Raw genomic sequence first — 12,178 nt, forward strand, 5'->3', positions numbered from 1 at the left:
TCTGCCTGACTCCAGAGCACGAGGTAGAGAGAAGCCAGGGATAGCTGTGTCCAGTGTCCAGGACACCATGCCAGACTTCCTGCGCCTGGACGCAGCCTATAGCCCTCAGGTTTCCAGATCCCTCTGATTTTCCGTCTGGTTCTCCAGCCTTCCAGTGCAATTCTGAGCACTTCCACTGGATAGCCTTCGAATCCATTCTGATTCTGCTGAAATGAGACAGAGCCAGTCTTTCCGGCTGGCACCAAAGACTTCAGGCTGGTCCATGCTCCATATGGCAGCAGCTTACCAACTCATCTGTGGACTTACAAGTTTATCATGTATTCTGCTATTTGAAAATATCAAGAAAATAGCAAAAATTCATACACGCTTCTCATACAGACTGAGACGGGAGTTGGAGGGGATGTCTTGCAGTAACAGAGCTGATTCCATAAAGTCTTGATTTGCCTTGGGGGAGTTTCTGGCTTCAGGTGATGGGGTCCTTTCCTCTTCTGTGGGCCTCAGTAACCAATTCAGGGACCAGAGAAAGTGACTTCACCCCTCAGCCTCATCTGATAACTTTTTATGGCTGCACGAAGAGAGATGAACGTCTCCGGAGCCTACTCATTTTCTTTCTGAAGGCCTTCTCGGAGATAAATTCCTTTTCTTTTTGCGGGCCAGCTTTCCAGGGCATGATTAACTACGTTTCTCCTGTTCTTCATCTTTATAGTTTCTGTGGGCCTCAAACAACACTTTCTGAATTTTCCCCTCTCACCCTCTACTCACTCCCTGAAAGGTAAGTAGAGTTGGGTTGAAGATGAAATTCAACAAGTAATTGGCACCTCGCAACCAGCACTTTGATTCTGTAGTCACACAGGTCTCACATGGCATTCTCAGGTTTGGGTCTGTACAGAGCCAGGTCCGGCTGATGTTGCTGGTCCTAGAAACATGCTAACACGTTCCCTGAGAAAGGCCCTGGAGCCTGTCATTAGTGAATCAGGCAAAGCCTCAAGAATGTATGACATATTTCTAGTTATTCACCCAAATGCTCTGTAAAGCACAACTTGTACCATGGCATAAAAATAAAAGATATAAAGAATCACAGGACATGTGCGCATGCTCCAGACACCCTGGAGGCTTCCTGTGCCAGTGTTCCCACGTGTGGTGTAAACGTGTGGTGTAAACCTGAGGGCATCATGTTATGAGATGGGGGCTGCGGTGACTCGCAGGATCAGGCATTTCAACCTAGAGAACCGAGCGGAATGGGAAATCGGCAAGATGAAGCCCCCTCCCACTCCCAGGCACCCCTCTACCAACAGCCTCCTGTGAGAGCAGATTAGTCTCTATGCAGAAATTAAGGGAGAGACTGCTCATAAAGATGACAAGCTGCTGCCATTTCTAAAAGATGTGTACGTTGATTCCAAAGATCTTGTGTCTTCCACGCAGGTAAAAGCTGCTGAAACACATCAAGAGCCAAAGGAATTCAGACTGCTGAAAGGCCATCACTTTGATATGATAAATATTAAGAGCATTCCCAAAGGCAAAATTTCCATTGTAGAAGCACTGATACTTCTTAACAATCATAAACTTTATCCAGAAACATGGACTGCTGGGAAAATGGTGCAAGAATACCATTTAGAACAGAAGATGTGAATACCCTTCTTAAATATTTTGTTACTTTTGAAGTCAAAATCTTCCCTCCTGAAGACAAGAAAGCAATACAATCAAAATGAAGAAAATCACATAAATTTCTTATGTGTACTCCTCATCCCTCATCCTGCATATTTTCTCATTTTTGGCATATTAAATTATGTTAATTACCAAATGTTTAATGCTGTCATTGTGAGAGCATAGTCTTTTTTTTTTTTTTTTTGAGACGGAGTCTCGCTCTCTCACCCAGGCTGGAGTGCAGTGGCGCGATCTCAGCTCACTGCAAGCTCCGCCTTCTGGGTTCATGCCATTCTCCTGCCTCAGCCTCCCGAGTAGCTGGGACTACAGATGCCCGCCACCACACCCGGCTCATTATTTTTTTTTTTTCGTATTTTTTAGTAGAGACAGGGTTACACCACGTTAGCCAGGATGGTCTTGATCTCCTGACCTTGTGATCCACCCGCCTCAGCCTCCCGAAGTGCTAGGATTACAGGTGTGAGCCACCGCGCCTGGCTGAGAGCATACTCTTAATATGTATTGAGCTCCCTGACTTTTCAAGATTGTCACGGAATATATTTTGTTTTAATTTGGTTTAGGCATATGTTATATGCACATGTCAGCATGTCTAATCAGTACATCTCTACCTTTATTATAAGTAAAAGAGTTAATTTGTTATTTTAGGCACATCATACCAACTCTTAAATTGGTCAGATGACCCCTTGGGAAATGTCCTGAATCTCTCATTTAAGTTTTACTTTCCAAGTTAGGTGTTTAGTTCATTCTTCATATGTGATAGTGAAAGTAAAAGCTTTCCTGACTTGTAAGACTGACGTTTTCTTGTTAGGGAAAGAGACTTGATAGCAAGGTAGACTAACAGTATTTCCCAAATAAAGGCACACAGGAGAAAATAATGAATCAATAGAATCTAATTAAAATTACTACCCCAGGGAATAAGAAGTATTGAGGATTTATTTTATTTTGAATTGGTTTTAAGTATGGAATAACTGTCTTTACAGTTATAAAAAAAATTAGTGTTTACAAAATGTTGGGCATTTCTGCTTTGACAAACAAATAGGTAAGTCCCGTGGCCTTCAGAGGCAGGCAGCAGTAGAAACTTTCGAAAAAGTAACAATTTCTCTGGATTTAACATGGAAGTAGAAAAATTTAAAGAATAATTAAATAAAAAAACATGGTAAATGAAATGTGGTGATTATATATAGTTTCGGATGTTAACACTAGTTGAGAGAAGAGAGAAAAAATATCAAGTAGAAGCAGAGGACAGGCTCATTGGAAGGGACCCGAGAAATTGCTGCTTCATCCATTTTAGCACACTTATTAGCATGGCATGTACATATTAGGATATTGAGTGAGAGTGTGAGTTTAGCTCTGCCTAATATATTACTGCTTGTGGGATCTTTGGGAGGCTGTATCCTCTTTGAGATTGAATTTCTTCTATAAAATGAGCATAATACTACCTTACTTAAATTTAAGGGTCATCATGAAGATAAATGAAACAGTAAAGGACTACAAAGGACCAAGCAAATATGAATTAGTTTTTGCAGTGGAGAAACAAGCACCCAGTGAGAATATATGACCTAAGGTTCTGTAGTTTATGACCTAACCAGGCCCAGAATGCAGTTTTTCGTATCCTAGTAGTGTGTTTTTTCTGTTGTGCCAAAAAACAGCATACCTCAGAGAAGGAAAAAAGTGTGAATTGTGGGTATATTGGGGTTATCAGTGTGCTTCTGAGGGAAGACAGGCATCACTACTTCCCAGAGATGCCCCGGAAATGATATAGAAGATGCTGAAGAATTCAACGTGATGACAGAATGAGGCATTTGTAGTAATGCTGAGAACAGAAAAATGGACTAAGTGGAAAATTTGTTTGCATGTCTTTGAATGTAGATTTGTTATGTGAACAAACTACCTAGTTTATTTTTAGTTCAATAATTGTTTTAAGAAAACATGAAATAACTACTCAATATAAAATGTATTTTAAAACTCCTGTTAAAAAAAAATCACAGGAAAATTGCTTGATTTCTCCATCAGTTAAATTTACCACCGTGCACACGTTATGTGGTTAAAAATCTGATTGTTTTTCTCCCCACTCACACCCTGCTCGATACCAAATGCAAGTACATTTCCTGTTCCTTCCAAGGCCATAACAATTTGGTGCCTAATCTAAAATCTTTGAAACTTTGCCTGATTTAAATTTGGTGGTGAGGCTCTATGGAAATTCCCCTTCAGACTGATAGTTGACAGAAGGCCAGGCATTCAGAAGAATCACGCAGGGAAGAACGTGTTTGTTCTAAAAAGGCAAACCTTCCTACTCAGAAAAGATTTTTTTTTCCTGCCAGGAAAATTGAGAACAACAGATTGTAGAACTTCAATGTAGCTCATGGACTGAAAAGGCAAAGTCATGGAAAGAAGGGAGAAGGGGCATTGTGGAATTCCCATGTGTGTTAATTTTTTCTTAGGAGTGCTAAAAAAAAAAAACCTCAGCCTCTTCCCAAGAACTCTTGATAATGAAAATATCACCATAGTGCTCAAAATGGAACAGTAATTAATGGAAGTGGTATTTTGGGGCAGTACAGATGACTTGGAATCCAACAACGAGATGTTAAGCAACATTTTCCTGGATCCCACAGTCTAGTCCTATAATGGAAGGCAATATGCCCAGTGATTTTTTTTTTCATCTACACAAGGGATTCCACGTGTAGAAAACCTGTTAGCTATTTCCATTAGCTTCTACTTATTAACACTGTGGTTTACCAGAACATTCTAAACCTCTCTTGTTGGGCATGTATTTCGTTCTATACAACTTTTAAACCAGAACTATGACAATGAGCAGGGAACCACTTTTCTTTTTCACTTCCCAGGTGGAGGTCTGAATTAGCAGTTAAATGGCCAGAAGGCAGGGAAGAAAAGGGAAACGCCAACTCCAAATATCTGACCTGCCAGAAAAACTGACCCTAAGTAGTAAATGACCCAGCATCATTCCATTTGGTTTCTATTATTAAAATTAGTGCCTGGCCTGAGCCGACAGGTGGAGGCTGCAGTGAGCCATGATTGAACCACTGCACTCCAGCCTGGGTGACAAAGCAAGACCTTGTCTCAAACAAACAAACAAACAAACAAACAAACAAAAATGGTGCTTGGACAACTTATCTTGTGAGTAGAGCATAAAAGTCTGCACGGAACACTCGTTCTCCTCACTGAGTAGGGAATGCCCAACCCCTCATTCAGGAATTCATATTCATCCCAGACTCACTGATGTTCTCATCTCTTACTCACCAAAAACGGGCAGGACTGAAGTTTTATTGAGGTCCTAAGCATTATTATTGTTGGTTTTTTTTTGAGACGGAGTCTTACTCCGTTGCCCAGGCTGGAGCAGAGTGGCATGATCTCGGCTCACTGCAACCTCCGCCTCCGGGTTTCAAGTGATTCTCCTGCCTCAGTTCCCAAGTAGCTGGGATTACAGGAGCCTACCACCACAGCCGGCTAATTTTTATATTTTTTAGGAGAGACAGCATTTCGCCACGTTGGTCAGGCTGGTCTTGAACTCCTGATCTCAGGTGATCTGCCTGCCCAGCATTTATTTTCTATATGAACCCTTCCCAACCAGGGTCTTCTAAGAGTGGTCTTTGGTTTGAACCCCATTCTGACATTTCGACATGTGGTGTCTCCACTGTTGTCAGAGAGTAAGTTAACAACAGTTTCTAAGCACATAATCGTTATAAACTTATCACTTTTGTAAATGTGTCACAGCAACACTGACTGTTCTAAGAGAGGGTAAATTCCACAGAAGGGGACGCAGAAAGGTAGCATCATTGCACAGCTCACTGGCAAAAGAAGTGCATCGGCTGCTGTCTCCTCCTCTACTCCTCTGGGATCTGAGTGTGGGCGTCAAATACAGGATGAACCCCCCTCAACCCCCCTGCTCCTGCAAGAACAACAATAAAAGGCAATAAAATTCCAAGGCCACAGCTTCCCTCCAGCCTCTCCCACACCTCCACTCTCAGCCTCGTGGTTTGCCACACCCTCCTGTGTCTCTGAGGCCTTGGTGCCAACTGCACTTTATGGAGGAGAAGGGGGTGGTAAATAGTTAAAGAGCAGTTACTAGGTCTTGGCAATTTGGATGCAATCTCTTTAAGTCATTCAAACAACTTGTTTTTAAAACACCCAGTGTTTGCCTGTAATCCCAGTGTTTTGGGAGGCTGAAGCAGGAGGATTGCTTGAAGCCAGGAGTTGGAGACCAGCCTGAGCAACATTGTGGGACCCTATCTTGACAAAAAAATTTAAAAAAATTTAAAAATTAGGCATGGTAGTGTGCCTGTAGTCCTAGCTACTCTGGAGGCTAAGGTGAGAGGATCCCTTGAGGCCAGGTATTCAAGGCTACAGGGAGTTATGACTGCACTCCAGCCTGGGTGACAGAGTGAGACCCTGTCTCTTAAAAACCAAACCAAACCAAACCAAAACACAGTATTTACCCATGGAGTAATGTGACAGGTAAGGCAGATGTGGTCTGCCTTAGGAAAGGTCTAAGAAAGCTATAAATAGTCCTGGCTCCACAGTGGAAATCCAACCCTGTTGAGGTGGGGGTACTTTCAGACCACTTTCCCTTTGGACAATCATAGCAGGAAACGTTCACATAATGATGGCATCCTAAAGGGCAATGCTATCACAAGAACAAACCACAGAAGTTCTCCAGGGGGGCCTGGAAGCCAAGGCAGGCATAGTCTTGGGTCTGCCACAAACCCAACATCTTGGCTCAGAGACTGTCTTGACCCTCAAATTCCAGCTCCAGGTCTCCAAGTCATCCAGCTTCCCTTGCCCTCTGAGGAGGGCTGTCCTGGGGTGGCTGACTCACCGTCACCTCTTCTGGGTTCCCATGAGCTATTTCCACCACCCTTAGGGCAGGATCCACCTTCACCTTGGCGCGGGACATGAACTGGATGACAGACGAACTGTCCTGTGGAAGAAACAACACAACTTACTCGAAGATTTTTCTATGATAATGGCTGGGCCTTGAGAGGGACTGGGCAGAACTGAAATTCCATGATTCCATGTAGCCCAGACAAAAATTTTATCATTGAACTAGATACCTCTCCATCCCAGGCACCCACATAAACACAGACTAGGGTCTCTCTTGAGGATTCTTTGCAGATCATGGTGGATGCTGGGAAATGATGGAGTTTGCCAGTAATCAACACACGCAAGCTGTGTGCTGTGGTTTCCAAGCAGTTAGAGCCAGATATTTGGATATTGATATTGACATGTTCACAAAGAGTTGAGGATAAATAAAGCTGTTTAATTGTGTACAGCAAATCTAGGCCTGGCATTCCACAGAAGGCATCTGATCTGCATTTTATAGGCATCTTCCTGCCTTGACCACAACCCTCAAACCCTTCATATGAGTTGCTTTTAACTCTTTCTTTGCTCTTAAATGAAGTCGTTTTGGAACCAAAACCATTAAACATTGAAAGAGGATGCCTGATGGAGAGATGGGGAAGGGGGAAATATCTGGCTTATAAATTAAGGAGAAAGGGGCAGGGGTATAAGGGAGCACATCTAAGACTCAGGAATCATCCCCAGCCAGAGGCAGGCAGAGGCCTTCCTGCGGGCTCAGATTCAAAGACACTGATCCAGATAACCAGAAAATGGCGCCAAAGCAGAGATGGAGAAAGAATTTGGAAGAAGACAGGGACTGGAAAAACTGTGGCCTGGGGAGAAGCCAGAACCTCAAGCCAGTGGTACAGGTTGATCATGGAGCAGAAGGGCAGCCTGGCTTCTGTCGTGGAAACAGATAGCAGAGAACTAGTGCATTCAACATTCTACCTGTGGGGCAGGAGGGGCTCCACAGGCAAGGTGTCTTGTGGTGTCCCCCCCTACATCTACCCTGCTTGCCTGTCATGCAAGGGGCTTACACTCAAATGCCACCTTTGGTTAAACCCTCAAAGAAACAGGAAGGTAGAGGACTCCACAGAAAACAGTTCCAAGGGTACCCTTTGCTCATCTCTGCCAAAGAAACCACAAAGACCTTCCTGGGGCACACAGGGACCCCAGTCTGTGTATGTGACTTGGGAGTTATGCATCAATTATCATTCTTTTCTTAAAACAACCACAAAACACAGTTTAAATGCTTTTGGGAAGCTTGTCATTCAAAAGAGTTACTCCAGTTAACTCACTTTAAGCAAGAAATAATTTTAAGCAACAAATAATCTTTTACCAATTTAACAGTTTTATAAAGTTGGGGTTTTATGTATCAGGATATGCTGTATTTTCAATCTTGATTAATAATAATAATGTTGGGCCAGGCACAATGGTTAAGGCCTGTAACCCCAGCACTTTGAGAGACTGAAGTGGGAGGATCACTTGAGGCTAGGAGGTAAAGTCCAGCTTGGGGAAACATCCTATCTCTACAAAAGATTAAAAAAAAAATGCACCTGTCATGGTAGCATGTGCCTGCAGTCCTAGCTGAGGACTAGCTGAGGCAGGAAGATCACTTGAGCCCAGGAGTTTGAGGCTGCAGTGAGCTATGATTGCGCCACTGTACTCCCATCTGGGTGACAGAGCAAGATCCTGTCTCTAAAAATATTTTTTTAAATAAAAACATTAAAATAAATAAAAATAAACTTGGATATTAATAACGATAATGATGATAATTGCCAACGTTACAGGCCAAGCAGACGAGGAATCTGGCACAGGATGGGCCCCCACGGTTGTAGAATCAGTGAGAAAAGCCTTACAGACTGAAAGAAGAATACTTCCAAAGAAATCCAAATCCTACGGTGATTTTTTTTTGTTTTTTTGAGATGGAGTCTCACTCTGTTGCCCAGGCTGGAGTGCAATGGCACGATCTCGGCTCACTGCAACCTCCACCTCCCAGGTTCAAGCGATTCTTCTGCCTCAGCCTTCTGAGTAGCTGAGACTACAGGTGCCCACCACCACGCCAGGCTAATTTTTGTATTTTTTAGTAGACATGGGGTTTCACCATGTTGGCCAGGCTGGTCTTGAATTCCTGACCTTGTGATATGCCCACCTCAGCCTCCCAAAGTGCTGGGATTACAGGCGTGAGGCACTGTGCCCGGCTCCTACAGTGATTTAAAAAATCAGATCCCACATTTCAAATGAAAACTTGTTAAGGTCAAAACAGTAAAACCTCAAATTCCCTTGTCTGGGGCCAGATCTTGAGGTCAAAAGGAAAATAAACACGACTGTAGGCCCAGGCAAACCACAAGGCTGGCGCTGTTCCACATCCTTTGGGAGGCCTGGAGCCATGCGGGCTGTACTCCCCAAGGGAGGCTGTAGCTGGCTTCAGGGCAACTGAAGCTCTGGGAGCAGCTGGGGCCCCATCTGGCTTCCAGGTCAACTTTGTTCTAAGCTTTTCTCTGCACCTGGAAGTGCTCCTGGTTTCTGCTGAAAGGGCACATGGAGAATGAGCCTTGAAGGCTTCATATGACACCCTACAGCTTTCAGCTCTCTTGCTGCGGCTCTACTGGCCTGGCTGGCCCATGGGGACAGTAGTCACTGGGACATGTTCCTTGGTGAAGGGTCACCACTGGCTGCCGGGATAGAAATGCAGAAGAACCAGGCTGCAGAGCTGTGCATGATTAAGTGCAAATAACTGAAGTGCAAGCAGCAGCCATCTGGGTTGAGGATAAAGGAAACATCAGAGTGGCTTACAGCCACCAGTGCTGTCACCAGGGCTCTATGGGCAGTGGCAAGTATGGCACAGGCAATAAAACTGTCTGAAGCACCATTTGTGAAGAATACAAACAGGACAGGTACATATGCAGAGGCATAGTCCTCCAGCCTGGCCTGGGGACACATTTCAGGAAGGTACTTCTCCAGATGTGGGGTTTTCCAGCCTCCCTTATGGAATCAGAGGATGGCCAGTGGTGCTCTAAGTCAGGCCTGGTCCTCCTCCAACACTGTCCTTTATAAAGGGACAGGTACAAAGGGAGAAGAAAGCACTGCGGTGTGAGTCCAACTTGCCCCAAACCAGTTTCCCTCCAGAGCAAACCAGAGAAACCAGAACTATGCACAGCTCTCTTCGGGTGTGTGAGGGCTGTAATGGCTACAGATAGAAAATGGAAAAACATCCCCTGACGCCTGCATCCTCTCAGGTCAGTGTGTTACCTCTGTGCCTATTTAAAAATAACCACAGAATGACTTTTCTAAGGCTATTCATTCACATGCGGATAGGTTTGTACAGATTAACACATTTAGTCTTTCTAAAGAAAAATAATTGGAATCTCTGTGGCTAACATGCATATTTAGTTTTATCTTCACATGTAATTATTTTTACAGCATCTTGTTGGAAGTGGCCTCTCAGTAGCTCTCATCTTAAAATAAATCATAGGAAATTTGCATGATTCTTCAAGAGCCACCGATGCACTGGTTGAGGTGTTTTTTTAATGAACCACCTGTGATAAACTCATAATAGCAAAGTGACCTGAGGTTCAAAAGTTGGACCAAAACAAACTGTCGTTTAAACTAGGACTCATGGGTCAAATCTGGCCCTCTGCCTGTTTTTATAAAGTTTTACTGGATCACAGCCATGCCCATTCATTTGAGTGTTGTCTATGGCTGCTTTCACAATACAATGGCAGAGTTGAACAGTTGCAAGAGACTGTAGGGCCTGCAAAGCCTGAAATATTTACCACTGGCCCTTTACAGAAAAGGTTAGCCAACCTTCATCCAAAGCGAGGCCCCTAGACCTGCAGGACTGGCATCACCTGGGCGCTTGCGGCAACTGGAGAGCCTCAGACTCCACCCCAAAGGAATCTGCGTTTGAACAAGGTCTCCAGGTGATTCTGATGCAAGCTAAAGCATGAGAAACTTAAATGGCCAAACAAAATCCCTGGGGAATGTGTTAAAAATGAAGATGCTGATTTATTAAGTCTGGGGTGGAGCCCAGGATTCTGCATTTCTAACAAACTCTCAGGTGATGCTGATGCTGCTGGTCCTCGGACCACACTTTGAGTAGCAAGGGTCTGGTATTTTATCCTGGCATTGTCTACCAGCAAAATTACCAATGGCACTTGCTGGAAAAGTTTCAAAAGGGGCAGCCAGACCATTACTAAACAGTTAAACAACAACAACAACTACAACAACAGATGTTGGTGAGGATGCAAAGAAAAGGGAACACTTATACACTGTTGATGGGAAGGTAAATTAGTACGATCAAAAAAGCAGTATCGAGATTTCTCAAAGAACTAAAAATAGAACTGCCATTCCATCCAGCAATCACACTAATGGGTATATCCCCAAAGGGAAAGAAGTATTGTATAAAAAATATACCTACACTGGTAAGTTTATTGCAGCACTATTCACAATAGCAAAGATAGGGAATCAACTTAAGTGTCCATCAACGGATGACTGGTTATAGAAAATGTGGTATATATACACACACACACACACACACACACACACACACACACAGCATGGAATATTACTCAGCCATAAAAAAGAATTAAATTATGTCTTTTTCAGCAACATGGATGGAAATGGAGTCCATTTCCCTAAATGAAATAACTCATAAGTAGTCAACTACTGCATGTTCTCACTTATAAGTGGGAGCTAAGTAATGGGTACCCATAGGCATAAAGAGTGGAATTAACAGACATTGGAGACTCCAAAATGTGGGAGGGGGGTGAGGGTTGAAAAGTTACCTATTGGGTACCATGTTCACTATTCAGGTGATGGGTACACTAAAAGCCCAGATTTCATCACTATACAATATATTCATATAAGAAGTCTGCACTTGTACACCCTAAATACATAAAAATAAAAACAGTCTCTTGTAGACAGCCAAAAGGGGGGGGGCAGCCAGAGTGTCATGAGGACACCAATTCAAATGCTTTCCTTTTTCCTTTTTTTTACCCAAAAATCAGATGTCAACAATTCAAATGCTTCTAAATGCATCCTACAAGTGCAGTTCATTAGGGCTTACCTTTTTCAGTATTTCTGTGTTCAGCAGCATGTAAATGTCTATAGTACGACTTTCTTCTTTAGCAAGAGCACTAAAGTTACAGTGTGCTGTTAGGCAAGAAATTCCTGGTTTTTCACAGTCCTGAGAAGAAAAGTCAGAAAAATTTCCAATGGAATTAAGAACAAAGACAAATCCACAACAATTTATAGAGTAGTGGGCTCCATGACCTTGGTGACTAAGGCAATTCCAGGTAGAGGAAATCCACAAGAAGATGCAATCATTCTTTCTCGCCACCAGAGGGCATTCAAGGGATTTCCCACCCGGTGGGAACCAGAGCATGCCTTTAAGTCAAGCAACTGGGAGAAAACCGCTCACTAGTTTATCCTACCAAGAATTGGATGAATTCACAAAGAGAAATAATTGTTTTTTTTTTTAAGCCCACACACTTAAATTTTGCATTCTGAAAACATTCTTATGAGTTTTGAACACAGACACATTTCCTACATTACGTGACTTCCACCTGTGTAGTGGCAAATATACTTTCATGCCTATTTATTAGGTAGGGTAAATAAGAGGGCTAAGAAGTCATGTGACTCTTGCTCAAGGAAACACAAA

General features: G+C 43.2%; 1 protein-coding gene and 1 pseudogene across 2 annotated transcripts in view; one reads left to right on the forward strand and one right to left on the reverse strand.

Annotated features, from left to right (window-relative positions):
* The window catches only part of ITGA9 (integrin subunit alpha 9), a 387,085-nt gene that overhangs the window by 31,955 nt on the left and 342,952 nt on the right, over window positions 1-12,178 (reverse strand). For both annotated transcript variants that reach the window (XM_024245138.3, XM_054552331.2), the window contains exons 25-26: window positions 11,585-11,704; window positions 6,497-6,598 (exon numbers count right to left, since the gene is read on the reverse strand). In XM_024245138.3, the coding sequence (XP_024100906.3) occupies window positions 6,497-6,598; window positions 11,585-11,704 (222 nt within the window). The remainder of the gene's footprint in view (window positions 1-6,496; window positions 6,599-11,584; window positions 11,705-12,178) is intronic.
* LOC100431980 (NADH dehydrogenase [ubiquinone] 1 alpha subcomplex assembly factor 4-like) lies at window positions 1,183-1,843 on the forward strand (annotated as a pseudogene).

This window comes from Pongo abelii, chromosome 2, assembly GCF_028885655.2.
Source record: "Pongo abelii isolate AG06213 chromosome 2, NHGRI_mPonAbe1-v2.0_pri, whole genome shotgun sequence".
Lineage (NCBI taxonomy): Eukaryota > Metazoa > Chordata > Mammalia > Primates > Hominidae > Pongo > Pongo abelii.